Raw genomic sequence first — 14,996 nt, 5'->3', positions numbered from 1 at the left:
CAGGCCTCCTCTGAGGCCTTGAAGCTGGAAACCAGGGCCTTTTGTGCTCGTGCGGGCGCCATGAGCACTCCCAGACACATAGCTCCAGCCCTTTCCCCGGTTAGCAAACCTGCCCTGCCCCTCCCCAGCTCCAAACTCCAAACTGAGCCTGTGACCAGGGCCCCAGGATGTAGACACGGTGCTTTCTCCAGGCTCACGTTCCAGGTTGACGGAGCTTTGTTGGGTCCCAGAAGTTCTTGCCAGCAGAACGATTCTTAGCTCCTTAAATGCACCAAGTTCCCCCTGCCCACACTGTTCCCGGTGTCGGGACCCCCTCCTCCACATCATGTGGCCCAGAGCCTCCCAGCACAGGGTGAAGAGCCTGGACCTAGGAGCCTGGCAGCCAAGGACACAACCGGGCTGCCCTCTCTGCTTCAGTTTCCCCACTGACACAACAGGCACAATGAGTGTCTTCCTCGCGGGGTGAACAAGTCCCATGTCCCACAGACCACAGTACACTCATTGGGTCTTTCTACGTGAATGGGTTTTAACCAAAGCCAGGGTGACAAGAACAAAATCTTGCAGTGAATGCGCTGATGTCACCGGATGCCACATGTTGAGTCCACGGCATCACTTAAAAAGAAGCATCACCGTGAAATAGACGATCCAAACCTCTCACGAATAGCATGGTCCCGTGTGTACAGCACAGGAAAACGTGGGCATACGCACCCTGTGAGTCATGCAAGTGGATTGCCCTCCCCTGCCCTCCCCACCCCTCCCCTGCCCTTCCCACCCCTCCGCTGCCCTCATCCACGTCCATCTCTTCAGGCTGTGACGTACCTTGTAGGACACCTTCACCACGGAGGGGGCCCACTTGTCAAATTCGTATGCCCAGTTTGACAATGTGCTGATGGAAATAAGGAAGGGGCAGTCAGGTGCTAATTCATTCATCAACAGCTCCCGTCTAAGCCACTGTTCGCTGGGGCACGAGGCCGACTTGGCCGTGATGCTCAAGCTGGCCAAGTAACCGACAGCGTGGGGGACGAGGGGGTGATGCCCTGGGTAGGAGGAGCCTAGAGCGGCCCCGGGCTGGAACCAGTGGCTGCAGGAGGCCAGACCCAGGAGTTGAACCTGGGAACCAGTCCTGTCACTGCTGTGGGGTCCCAGGCCCCTAGGAGAACATGCCACGCGTCGTGAGCCGGCTCCCAGGAAAACTGCAGACCCACAGTGGCTCATTTCAGGCTCAGAGCCGTGCTGGAGAGTGTGTTCCGGACACCGGGGAGCACGGGAGACACCACACGTTCTTTGTGCACCTTGAAATGAAAATGGCGGCCCCTGCAGGTTCCTGCCCAGTAGGAGACAACGGAGATGGGGAGAGTGTGCCGGCCTCGGGTGAAGGGCTGGGTGCAGGGCAGCAACACAGACTCTCGTCTGCTCCTTCATGGGAGGAGCAAGGCCAGGAAGAGTGGGGAGAGAGAGGAAGCAGCCGTGAGCAGGCATGGGGGTGGCTGGCGGGTAGATGAGGAGGCACGATTCACCAGGAACTGTGAGACAGAGCCTCAGGAGGGTGACGACAATAATAAAGCCAAGTTCATAGGGGGTGGGTGGGTTCCCTGGGAAACACTGGGATATACAATTTCCGGCGAGAAAGGGAATTTACTCAGAAAGTCTAGTCTGGTTAGTTTGTAAAGACAGGACTCAGAGGCCGAGTGGCAGAGACTGCTTGTGGCTCAGCCAGCTCTCCACTGCAAGAAGCTCCACTGAGGGGGGTACCGTCTTCATCGTAAACCCCTAGCTCCCAGGCTCCTCAGCAACTAGGGCCAACAGGGAGGACCTAGTTGGAGCCAATGAGATGAAGTTCAAGATTCTGTTGGGGAAAGTACTCAAAGGAGGGAGGAGAAGCGGGGGGGGGGGGGGGGGGGGGGGGCGGGGGACAGTCAGCTGCCCTTTGCCCTGTCCACCACCCTGGGAACCCATATGAAATGACAGAGGCAGTGCAGCCATTTTGCAACCACGAGGTAAGAAGGCTAGAAGCAAAAGTCCTGAGCAAAAAAAACTGTCAAAGCGTGGGTCCTGGCATCTTGGGGCCACTGGGCCTGCCTCAGATGGCTTGGCTCTAGGTTACCCCTTACCGAGGATCAGCAAGACTGCCCTGGTCCAGTCTCTCAAGTCTGGATTCTACTGTATGGAGCAATGGTGTACAGTCAAGGCACCAAGAAAGAAGCTGAGGGCCAAAACTTGAGGTGTGGGGAACGTGTGCAGTGGGGGGGGGGAAGACCCAAGAGAGCTGGGGGCAGGGAAGACTGAGGAGACAGGCTGGGAGACAGAGATCGAGAGGGAGGCAGGACGAGGAAACTCGTTTGTCTCAGTGGGTAGATGTGACAGCTGGACGCTCAATGTCTAAAACAGCTCCCTAGGGCAAAAGGAGCTCTTCTGGCCCAGAGGAGAGGTCATTCCAACGACCAGGCACTTGTCTGGGTGGGACGTGGGTGTAAAAAGCCTGAAGATCAACACACAGCGTCCCTTCGCTGAAGCCAACTTAAAGAACCTTGGGAAAAGTTATTTTGACAGGAAACTGTGCCGCAAGACAAAAGGAACTGGATCTAAACACGGTACTCCAATCGGTAAAGCTGCTTCGCACAGATGAACTACCTGGAAACTGCTGTACGTGCACACACAGCCATCCACGTACACTGCAGATGAGCAAGTAAGAAAGCCCAGAAAGAGCTCTGTGGCTGAGGCAGAGACAGCCGTTGGACGTGACCAGACACAGAAATCACGTTAGATAAACGCGTATATTTATCGCCCAGAGCTGTGCGCTGACAGGGCCCGCTAGCGACGACGACACTTCGGGGGCACCAGGCACACCCAGCACCCAGCTCTTCGTCTCTAATACTGACCTCTAAGAAGAGAAACCGGGGCCTCTTAGAAAAAATGGCCGATTCTAGGCCTTAGGCAGGAAGTATACAAGTTGAGCTGGGGGCACCTTTGGGTACCAAAAACAACTAGGTGCCTCGATACCCCCCAGTGATGGGGGCCTATCAAAGGGACACAGTAGCCCCAACTGAAAGCTCCCCGCGGTCAAAGCTGGAATGATCCGAGCCACAAAATATACTACTACTGCTGTATAGACCAAGGTCTAAACTCGGTACCCATGAGTCCACACTGATGTAAAACGATTAAATAGGGGCCCCCGGGTGGCTCAGTCGGTCAAGCATCTGACACCTGATCTCTGCTCAGATCATGATTTCAGTCTGTGAGATAGTGCCCCACGTTGGGCTTGGTGCTAACAGTGCAGAGCCTGCTTGGGATTTTTTCTCTCCCTCTCGCTCTCTGCCCCTCTGCCGCTCTGCCGCTCTGCCGCTCTCTCTCTCAAAATAAATAAATAATGCTAAAAAAAAAAAAAAAAAAAAGTGGTTAAAATGATTAAATAAACTAAATGGGGAGAAGAAATACTTCCTCTGTACATAAGAATTCTAAAGAATTTACAGAACTATTTCTCCCTCAAAGAGGTGGAGCTTAATTGCTCGTTTATATGGGCACTGAGCTCAGTGACTATTCCAGAATACAATATGGAAGGGGGAAGGAAGTGTAACTTCACAGTGTCGACACATGACAAACAGGACCTCAACCTGGTGGTCAAGGTCAACATCACCAGTGACAAGGCACAGTGACAGTAACTGCCCCTGATATGATGTCACAACAGGGGCACTTTACCCCTGTGTTCTTTAGCCCCCAAACCGAGCATCCTGTCCAAGCATGAAAAAAATCACCAGACAGACAGATTCAGGGACATCCTACAAAACACCAGGCTTGTCCTCCTTGAAACCGTCAAGACGAACAGAAACATGGAATGTGAGAAGTGCCTGCTGGCCACAGAAGGCCAAGGCTCTGAGAAGGCTGACTGCAGTGTGGGGTCCTAGAACAGCAGCCAGATGCCAGGAGAAAAGTAGAGAGAGGGGCGTAAACGCTGGAGTTAACAGTAATGTGCCAGTGCCAGCTCCTGAGTTGTGACAAACGTACCAGTCACGTGAGATGTTATTCACAACAGGGTAACTGGGGGAGGGCACGCAGAGCTCTCAGTAGTACCTCTACAACTTTTCTCGAAAGCTAAAACGATTCTCAAGCCAATACCAAGCATGACACAGTGACCGGGACATGTCGGAAGGAAACGGGAACCAACCTGAAGGGTCTCCACAGGCCAAATCTGGAATAATCTGACCAAGAAAATAAAGTCTCCATTCTGCCAGTTTCAGGTAAGAGTTACAGAAAACAGGGGCGCCTGGGTGGCTTAGTTGGTTAAGTGGCCGGCTCAGGTCACAATCTCGTGGTTCTTGAGTTTGAGCCCGGTATTGGGCTCTGTATGGACAGCTCAGAGCCTGGAGCCTGCTTCAGATTCTGTGTCTCCCTCTCTTTCTGCCCCTCCCCTGCTCACGTTCTATCTCTCAAAAATAAATAAACATTTTAAAAAATTAAAAAAAAAAGTTATACACATCAGTAAGTACATGGAGAAGGTACAGTTCTTCCTTACGGTGGATCTCCCACAGTGTGGGAGGTGCACTGGAAAGAAAACCACCATCAGCCCTTCCTGCTGGGGTAGGTGTCTCAAGCCAGACTCATCTGATGGATGCAGAAATCTCTGGGCAAAGTGTGATGAGAAATGGGACACTTCCATGGACTCTAAATGCCTCCCCACCAGGGACTTCTGAATTACAAAGGAAAACTCCTAGGATCACACGGGGAAACCAGCAGGCACCACATAACAGAGACCAAAGTTATCCTCTCCCTTGACCGGGCCTCTCAATCTCTCGTGCCTCCTGAAACATGGCCCCTGGAAGGGCACAGCATCCCTTCTCGGGGATTCTTACCAGACTTTCGGGGCCAGGCATGCAACACAAACAAAGTCTGAGGGACAGCCTACTAACGCCCAAGCAGAATTCAAGTGTCGACATCATCGAGGATGAAGACGGACCGCAGAAGTGTCACTGACACGTCGCGGAGACACGACAACAAAAGTAGGAGCCTGGACCAGAAAGGGGCCGTCGGTGGGGACATTAGACAACACGTGAATGAGGTCTCTAGATTCGTGACCAGTGCTGCCTTTAGAACTGCCCTGGAGCCGCAAAGATTTGGGAAGCTGGGTGAAAGGCATACAGAAAATCTTTACTCTGATTTTGCGACTATTTATAAATGAAGTAATTTTAAAATGAAAACGAAACACCCACGTTATAGGCCAGCACGCGGGGGTGAACCACTCTGGTAGAGATGAGCTCACACCTTACCCCTTGGGGGGAGGGGCCCAAAAAGGGGGGACTTCAGTCCCTGGTGGGCCGAGAGACGGCACATGGAGAAATGCAACAGAAAGCTGAGAGGTTGGGTCTGACCGCGGGGGAGGGGGAGGCAAGGCCATCCGTCCTCAGCCTGGGCCCTTCTGCCGCCGCGAACAGTTCTCCTTCTGCGCAGCTCTGTTCCAGCAGCACAGCCAAATTCACACGAGGACGAGGAAGGGAAAGCAGGAGGAAGAAATAAACCTGCCCAAGCAGATGCTGGGAGAGTTCTGGGACCCCCAGCCGTGGCTGCGTGGCCTCTGGCAGCCTGGCCACCTTCAAAGCGGGAGGGTATCTCCTGTGGGATCGGCCCGAGCGCTCAGCCCGGACGGCCGATTCGAGGACGAAGCGGTCACTGCTGAGTGCTGGCGGAAGGCAGGGGGTTTCCCTCCAGGGCCAGGCCAAGCGCGTACACAGAGGCCTGGCCACATCAGGGTGGACCGTCCCCTGGCCTGGGACTGGTTTGGTGCAGGACACGAAACCGGAGCTGGGGTCAATGAGAACCAGCCCCAGGACTTCTCGAAAAGCTCTGGGGCAGGTGAACCACGCTGTGGCAGTGCTGACCTAGGAAGACGGATGCCCAGGGCAGCTGGTGAATCTTGGCCCCACATGGCTGCCTGCCGGGAGGAGGAGGTCAGCAGTGCCAAGAGGTGGTGAGTAAGAGCCTTTTCGGGACTCAGTTGGAGGACCCAGAGCCTACCACACTAAGTGCCGGGGTTGCCACAGCCAGGAAGGGAGGTGGACCAGAGGGCCCCGTGCCCCAGGGAGAAAGAGGTAGTGATATTTCCTCAAATGGCTCTCCTCCGCTCTGCTAGCGGGAGCCGGTCTGGCTCCCGCAACACCTTGTGTGCAATGTGCTGGTTGGTGGACTTGAAGAGCACTCCAAGGTCATCTTGTGAGAGCTGCCCCGATAGGGATGACAGGTGGGCCCTCCATCACCCACCCTTCTCCCATCCTGCCCCTGGAAACCAGAAGAAGGATGCCGGGTGCTAAGTTGTGTGCCCCACCCCCCAAGTCCCCTCAGAATGGGTCTGTATTTGGAGACGGGGTCTTTCAAGAAGCCATGAGGTGACGTGAACCCGAGCCGCGTGGCCTTCCCGCTGGACCCTCCCAGACCCCCCAAGGACGAGAGCACTTACGAGAGAGGTACTATGATGAGAAAGGGCCCATTGATCCGCTTGTGCTCCATGAGGTACGTGATGAGGGCGATGGTCTGGATGGTCTTCCCCAGGCCCATCTCGTCAGCCAGGATGCCGTTCAGATTGTTGTTGTACAGAGACACCAGCCACTCCAGGCCTTTGATCTGCATGGAGAGAGGCAAGTGGCCGGGACTGAAGCCCGAGTCGGGTACGAGAGCATTCCCCGCGCTTCAGAGACTCAGCACGGCCAGGCACAAGTCTGTCCTGGCCACGAACCACCCGTGGTCATCGGGATTTTTGGTATTTCGCTGTCAATCAGCCCAGTCCTTTCTTACTTATCCTTATCCTCAGCAATCACTCCTGCAAAATCACAGGGTTGCCCTGCCGGTGATATGTGTCTATAAAATTTCTTTTTCTGGTCCACATCCGAACAGGTAAGTTCCTACCTGGAACGGCCAACAGAAAGCAGAGCTACCGGCTCCTGACACTGAAGCTCCCTGCCCTCACTGCCTCACTGCAGGGCTCCGGGGAACACGCACTGAGCACCCGTGCGCCCACGCCTGGGCCCGTCCTGGCTTGGCCACTCCCGAGTTGTGTGATTCTGCAGAATCACTTCACCTCTCTGTTCTTCGGTTGCCCCCCACGTCCGCCAAATGCGGAGATGGAAGCATGCACTAAATAGGGTTGTTTAGCGCTTAGAAGAGAACAGATAGCAGCCTCCTGTTCTGCCCGGCATACATTAAGCACCCAGCAGATCCAGATTTATTGCACAATTTCAACTCCTTCTGGAGGCTAGGCTAACAGATCAGGAAAACGGAGGTTCAGAGGGGAAGAGCGAATGTCCAGAGACAAAGACTGGAATGTGACTTCGGCAGCCACCCACACCCTGGAAACCCCAGGAGTGCCGTGTGGATGTGCCCCTCCGACCTTACCTGGTACTGTTTAAGGACACCATTGACCATGAGCGCCGACTGCTTATCCACTCTCTCGGTGACAGCATGGGCCACGGCGTAATAGGACTGCAGACCCCGTGCCAGGGCCTGGGACACACCGTACTCGTCATCAACATCTTGCTTGGCATTCCTGGGAGTTAAGATGGAAACACCGTGAGGACACACATTCCCACCTGTGACGACATGCTTCCTGCCCAAAGACCCACGGCCTGACAGCCATCACATAAGCCCAAGTGCAGCCAGACAGTCTGAGGGAGGGCCAGGCAGCAACTACTAATCCAGGGGGGCCCAAGACTGGGCTCAGGGGCCGTGGGTCCCGACCCCACATTCCCGGAACAGGAATCAAGTCACTGCCACATCACAGAAAGAGTGCATCATTCAGCCAGAGGCCCGTCCTCCAGCCCATTCTCTCTACTGAGCGCTCGTGAGGCTAAAATGAAAGCGCACACTGAACAGCCTCACACAAGACCAGAATCATTTACACTGTGGCTGTTTTATGATCTAACCTGGAATTCTTTTAAAAAAGTGACTTTATTTTTTATTTAGAGAGGGCAAGAGAGTGCACGTAAGCACACGCATGTGCGGGGGAAGAGCAGAGAGAGGGGGAGAGAGGGGGAGAGAGGGGGAGAGAGGGGGAGAGAGAGGGGGAGACAGTGAATCCCAATCAGGCTCCGCATGGTCAGCGCGGAGTCCATCGCGGGGCTCGAACTCACAAACCGTGAGATCATGACCTGAGCCAAAATCAAGAGTCAGACGCTTAATCGACTGAGCCACCCAGATGCTCCTAAAAAGTGACTTTAAACTATTACATTTTATGAATGTGACAGACACACGTGATCCGACTTCTGTCACACTGTTTTATAGTGTGCTGTGGTTTCTGGTTTTCTATCTCCTTAAGAATCTGTCAGTGAGCTTAGTGGGCTTTTCCCTACTTCTCTAAGGATTTCAAAGGACTGCATGTTTGCTCTAGATGAATGTCTGTCATATTTAGAGCGTACACAACTCTCAGTTCTCAGTTTCTTTTCAAAAGCATCCATTAATTGCGTACCATAAGCAACAACTACATTGATATATTAGCTGTACTTGTGCCTCTAAAGGCAAAAGATGAGAAATAACATGAATGCGCGCCACTAGGGACGGGCTAACACACGAAGATGTAACACACAACGTCACTGACGACACTGCGTACAGACACTGCGTCACCTCCGAGAGAAAACTTTCGGTGAAAAAAGCCAGGGGCAGAAAAGCGGGCCTGGATAGATACACGTGTACCAGTAAAAAGAAACACACGCACACATTTTGCTTGCTGCTGCACGAACTGTCTCCGAAGACACACGACGCTGGCAACAGTCTCCTCCAGGGAGGGGGTGGGGTGGGGTGGGGAGGGCGGCCTGGGGACCCAGCCTGAGGTGGCTGTTGTTGTATAACTAACTACCTCTTAGGCACAAGATGAACCATGTCAACGGACAGACTGGCTAGTCAACGCCTATGAAAGTGACTGAAATCCGAAGTAAATCTGCTTGGTCTGTTTACAGTCCCTAACGTCTGCTGTCTGCGGGCTGGACAGCAGGGAGGGCCGTCCGTAGAGAGGCGGGAGTCCTGACAGCCCTCTGCTGCCGCCCTGAAAAGGGGGCTGGCAGAGTAGGAGGCTGGGGAGGGATGCCTTACTCGATGATGTGCCGGGCGTCTACCTCCGAGACGTCATCGCTGTCTGGATCTGGAATCTTCTTCTTCTCCTCAACAGGCAGGGTGGGAGGCTGTGCTGGCTGCGGCTGTTCCTCTTCCTCCTCCTACCAAGACACAAGCCCACGTCACCTCAGGCCACCCCACAGGGACAGGCAGAGGGCTCCCAGGGGGAGAATGCTTTGGGAGCAGGCGCTGTTTCCATGCCCTCTTACTATCCCAGAATGTGTCGTGCCTCCTCTTTGCTCTTCTCCTCAGTGCTATGATTTTCAGTTTTCCTAGCAGAATACAGACACTTCTCTTTAAGGCTACCTCAAGGGACTCTGGATTCTTGTTACTAGTAGAGTAGATTCCTCCTGCACCGTGCCTTCCCATCACAAAATGCATACTACCAAGCTTATTCCTTGCCCGACCTGATACTCAAAGCCATTTCTGATTTGCTTCTCTTGGATTTTTCTAAGTATTAAACACTCGATAGCAAATTTTCGACATTATTGCTCCTGACTTACTTTAGGCTTTATCGACATGGCTAAAACGTCTGCGCTCGGTCAAATAACGCTGTTGATAATAGGCATCCTAGTTTACCAAGCGGTTTTCTATGAACTTGTAAGTTAGGTATAATAATAAATCAGTTACTCTTCATTACTGGGATTTTTCAGCCTTTACGGAGGACGTGATAAAGGGATTTTGTGTGACATAGTGACAAAACACACACGAATGTACTTCCCCATGTGAAACCATTCTTGTATTCCCTGGTAAATCAGACAAAGTGCCAGTAGATAATTGTCTTGATGTACAATGGGACTGCGATAAAACTAAAAGGTATCTGTGATGAAACTACTAATTAATTCCAATCAAAATCCCATGGGATGTCCCCTGGAGAATGCAAAATAACTTTATAAATCACTCGGAATAATGAACAGGTGATAACAGCACAAACATTTTGGGTAAAAAAAAAAAAATCATAATTGGTACAGACTTTTCCTAGCTGACATACTATGTCTGGAATTAAAATGGGGTGGGACCTCCAGCTAAGTCTCAGGGAGGGAGTCTACAAATTCGCTCCTGGAAAACCATCTTCAAAGCCGAACAAAATTGGCAAGAGCAACCATTTCGGAGCTCTGGGGGCCTGAGAAGTATTAATGCTTGAGAAACCGCTGAACGTCGGGTAAGAAGAGTGGGAGACGGTAGCATTCTCACTTGGGTCCGCTTCCATCTCTCCGTCCCCCGGCTCCACGTTGAAGGTTCTGCCAGGGCGGCCAGGCCAACAGCACCGGCAGCTGAGTCTGATGGGGACGCGGTCATTTCGTAGCAGTGGGCACTGCCCCTACCAGCCACTGGCACTGCTGAAATAAAGTGGGGTTGTTTGCCAGCTTTTCTACTTTGGTTGGGAAAGCGCATCACGGGCTGAGCCCGTGACCAGGTACACAGAAAATGCAAAAGGACCTCACAGAAAGTAAAAGCCAGGGTGGACCTGAAAACGGCCTGAACCTGGAATGTGTTCCTTTATACATTCTATCCATCTGCCAGAGACAGAAGCTGTATTATTGGCTCAAGAGGTCCGAGCACAATCACTGCCCAATCACTGGATAACTACTAAGTTACAAAGAAACATGGCCTATTCCTAGAAAGCCAGAATTAAAAATGAAAATGAGAAAACAAAAAAATAAACTGAGCAGAGACACCAAAGGTAGCACACGCCACCAGAGCAAGAATTTCACAGATTTAGCCCAAGTAAGTTACTAAACAAACACCACCACCAAAAACCACCACCCAGGGGTGGGAGTCAGAATACAGCGTAGCTAAACATAGGTTTCCACTAAACATTAGAAGACAAGCAAAAGAGGAAAGGGTGATTACAGTATTCAGTGAAAAAGCAAATGAACCTGTCTCTTTCCCCAGATGTTGAATTTAGCATATAATCTGTGAAGCAATTATTATTACAAATATGTTCAAAGAACCATGGGAAACCATCTTTAAGCACAATAAGTCAACAAATACAGAATCTCAATAAAAGACAGCAAGCCCCAAATTTGATGAAAAACACGAAACTACCCAGCCAATACTCTGGTTTCTCTCAGACTGTATAAATCTTTCGCCTTTTACTAAAGATTTCCGTGGAAACTACCCAGCCAAGAAGCTGAACAAACACTAAGGAGAATAAATATAAAGAGAGTTCACCATCAATCTGCTAAAAAAAAGCCAAAGACAAACAATACTGAAAGCAAGAAAGAGAAAAATGAACCATCAAGTACAGAGGAGCGTCATTACAATTAGTGGTTAAATTCTCATTTGAGACAGAGACCAGAAAGCAGTGCAATGACACATGCACAAGGAAAAAGGCTGTCAACAAAGAAATCTGTGTCCAACTAAACTATCCTTCCAAAGTCAAAGCTTCAGAAATCATACTCCCAGATCTACCAAGGCTGAGGGAACTTGTTGCTAACAGACTCTAACTCAAACCCCAAGAAATAAAGAGCATTAAAAATGGTAAACACATGGATCAATATAAAAAGACTCTATAAATACATTTTCCTTTATTTCTTCTCTACTAACTTATTCAGACCAAATCATAAGATTCTATGCAGTATGAATTAGAAGCCTGCATTGTAGGGTTTAGAGCATATGCAGGTGTAACATATGTGACAACAGAGCAGGAAGGAAGGGTAGCAAATAGAGCTACATTGGAACGTAAATTTCTCTATTTTACCAGAATGGAGATGGTATTAATCTGAAACATACTATGATAAATTAAGATGCATATTATAATCCCCAGGGCTACTACAAAACAAATAACTAAAAGGTACAGTGACAACTGAAGTCTACACAAGAAATTAAACAGTACAATAAAAAATATTGAACACAAAAGGCAGCAAAAAGAGGCACAGAGGAACACAAAAAGACCTAAGACCAAGAAAAGAAATAGCCAAATGGCAAATGTAAACACAGTCATATTGATAATTACATTAAATGTGACTAGTCTAAGGTTCAATCAAAAGGCAGGCACTGTCACACTAGATCTAAAAAGCAAGATCTAGCTACCTGCTCTTTCAGATTCAAATGAACAGACAGGTTTAAAGTAAAAGAATGGAAAACTATAGACTACACAAACGAGCAGTAACCATAAGAAAGTTGGAGGGACTATACTAACATTGGACAAAACAGACTTCAAAACAAATATTACTGGGGACAAGGACAGATATTCAATAATGATAAAATATCACATATATCAGGAAGACAGAACAACTAAGTATATCTATCAATAGAACATGAAAATACATGAAGCAAATCTGACAGAATTTAAAGGAGAACAATTCAACAAAAACAGAGATTTTCCCATTTCGTCCTCAAAAACATCGTAACAACTAAACAAAAGTCAGCAAGGATATACGGGACCTGAACAACACTATCCACCAACTGAACTCTCATTTACGGAGCACTACACCCAAAAAAATGCAGAATCCTTTTTCACGTGAACATGAAACATTCCATAGGATGCTGAGCCATAAAATGAGTCTCTGTAAATTTGAAAGAAAAATCATACCAAGTAATCTTACACCACGAGAAAATTATTTTATTTTATTATTATGTATTTATCGGGGTGGGGGCGCGGCTCGTGCATGCACACAAGCAGGGGAGAGGAGCAGAGGGAGAGAGAATCCTAAGCAGCTCCACACTCAGCATGGAGTCTGACACGGGACTTGATCCCACAACCCTGGGATCATGACCCGAGCCGAAATCAAGAGTCAGACACTCAAATGACTGAACCACCCAGGCGTGCGCTCCTACCACGAGAAAATTAAATTAGAGAACAAAAACAGAAAAACTCTTGCGGCACCTGAGTGGCTCAGTCAGTTAAGGATCCAACCTCGGCTCAGGTCATGATCTCATGGTTCGTGAGTTCCAGCCCTGCATCCAGCTCTGTGCTGACAGTTCAGAGCCTGGAGCCTGCTTCAGATTCTGTGTCTCCCTCTCTCTCTGCCCCTCCCCTGCTCATGCTCTGTCTCTCTCGGTCACAAAAATAAATAAAAACATTAAAAAAAATTAAAAAAAAAATCACAAGGGAAATTAGGAAATATTTTGAACTGAATAAAAACAGAAACAACATATCAAAATTTACGGGCTGTAGTTTCAGCAGTGCCTAAAGGGAATGTAACTTTAAACAAGTATACCAGGAAAACAAGTCTCAAATGAGTAAACTAAACTTTGACTACCAAAAAATGAAAGACAAATTACTGAATCACCAAAATGAGCAATGAAAAAGAGATCACTATGAAACCACAGAAATACGATAAGGACATAAATTTCTGAAACTGAGTCAAGAAATGGAAAAATTTGGGGAAAAAAAAAATCTTCAATAGCTAACTGTATCAGTAAATAAAAATCTTCTCACAATGAAAAGGCCAAGTCCAGATGGCTTCAGCAGTGATTCTACCAAATATGTTAAGATTAAGGATACCAAACTTTCATGAACTCTTCCAGAAAGTACAGGAGAACATTTTTCAATCCATTCTGAGGCCAATGTTAACTACAAAGCGAGACAAAAATGTCACACATGAATATAGACCCATAAGTCCTCAACAAAATAGTAGCCACACTGCGATACACAGGAAAGATTATACAACAGGACAAAGTAGGACTTATCCTAGGGAAGCAAGGTTGGTATACTATCTAAAAATTAACTTACATAATAAATCATATTAATAGGTAAGAGACGAAAATCAGACAATCAACTTAAAAGTTAAAAAATATGAGACAAAATGGGGCACGCCTGGGCGGCTCAGTTGGTTAAGCATCCGACTTCAGCTCAGATCATGATCTCACAGTTCGTGAGTTTGAGCCCCCCATAAGGCTCTGTGCTGACAGCTCATAACCTCACAGTTCCTGGGGTTAAGCATTGCTTTGGACTCTGCTGCTCGGGATTCTCTCTCTCCCTTTCTCTCAGCCCCACCTCTGGTCACGTGCACGTCCATGGTCTCTCTCAAACTAAATAAACTTAAAAAAAAAAAAAAAAAAAATTCCCTGGGTGCCCGGGTGGCTCAGTTGGTTAAACGTCTGACTCTTGGTTTCAGCTCAGGTCATGATCTCACAGCTTCATGATTGAGCCCTACATCAGGCTCTGCGCTGGCAGTGTGGAGCCTGCTTGGGATTCTCTCTCCCTTTCTCTCTGTTACTCCTCCACTTGTGCTGTCTCTGTCTCTCTTATAATAAATAAACAAACTTAAAAAATCCAGGATAATTTTATTAAAAAAAACAAAAAAACAAAAAAACTAGCAAGCATTTTTGTAGTAACTGATGAGTTGACCCTAAAATTTATATAGGAACCTAAAGGATCTAGAATAGACAATCGAAGTCACAAAAGTGAAGGAATAACACTTACTATAAGCTACAATCATCAAGGTAAAGTGGTAGTCACACAAAGACATGAAGATTGATAGAAAAGAAATGAGAGGCAGAAAAACCCTTAATTTATCGTCAACTGATTTCCCACAGACTAACCAAAGAAGAAAAGAGCGGTCTTTTCATCAAATGGTGCTAGATAAAATGGATATCCATACGCAAAAAAAAAAAAATCTAGACCTGTATCTCAGACCACAGGTGGCAGTCAATTCAACCATGACCTTAAATGTAAGAGCCTTAATTACAAAACTTTTAGAAGAAAACATAGAAGAAAAGTCTTTGTGACTTCAGAGAGTTCTTAGATGTAACACCAAAACACCAATGCATGAACAAAAAAATTTGATAAACTGGATTTCATTAAAATTAAAACATTTTTGCATCTGAAGAAACACTACTTGGGGGGGGGGGAGGCAAACTGGAGTGTCTGGGTGGCTCAGTCTTGGTTAAGCATTTCAATCTTGGTTTTGGCTCAGGTCATGATCTCACGGTTTGTGAGTTGGAGCCCACATCAGGCT

The 14,996-nt window shown here is 48.6% G+C and overlaps 1 protein-coding gene and 1 non-coding gene across 9 annotated transcripts in view; one reads left to right on the top strand and one right to left on the bottom strand.

The window, feature by feature from the left end:
• Window positions 1–14,996, bottom strand: part of SMARCA4 (SWI/SNF related, matrix associated, actin dependent regulator of chromatin, subfamily a, member 4) — an 89,714-nt gene that overhangs the window by 38,280 nt on the left and 36,438 nt on the right. For all 8 annotated transcript variants that reach the window (XM_042928449.1, XM_042928448.1, XM_042928450.1 and 5 more), the window contains exons 14-17: window positions 9,067–9,188; window positions 7,378–7,528; window positions 6,446–6,609; window positions 820–886 (exon numbers count right to left, since the gene is read on the bottom strand). In XM_042928449.1, coding sequence (XP_042784383.1) covers window positions 820–886; window positions 6,446–6,609; window positions 7,378–7,528; window positions 9,067–9,188 — 504 coding nt within the window. The remainder of the gene's footprint in view (window positions 1–819; window positions 887–6,445; window positions 6,610–7,377; window positions 7,529–9,066; window positions 9,189–14,996) is intronic.
• On the top strand, window positions 11,145–11,260 carry LOC122214737. The gene has a single exon (XR_006200092.1). It is a non-coding gene; the product is annotated as a U5 spliceosomal RNA (small nuclear RNA).

The sequence above is a fragment of the Panthera leo genome, chromosome A2 (assembly GCF_018350215.1).
Source record: "Panthera leo isolate Ple1 chromosome A2, P.leo_Ple1_pat1.1, whole genome shotgun sequence".
Taxonomy (NCBI): Eukaryota; Metazoa; Chordata; class Mammalia; order Carnivora; family Felidae; genus Panthera; species Panthera leo.
Note: the sequence above shows the minus strand (reverse complement) of the source record. Positions and strands in the feature narration are given on the sequence as shown.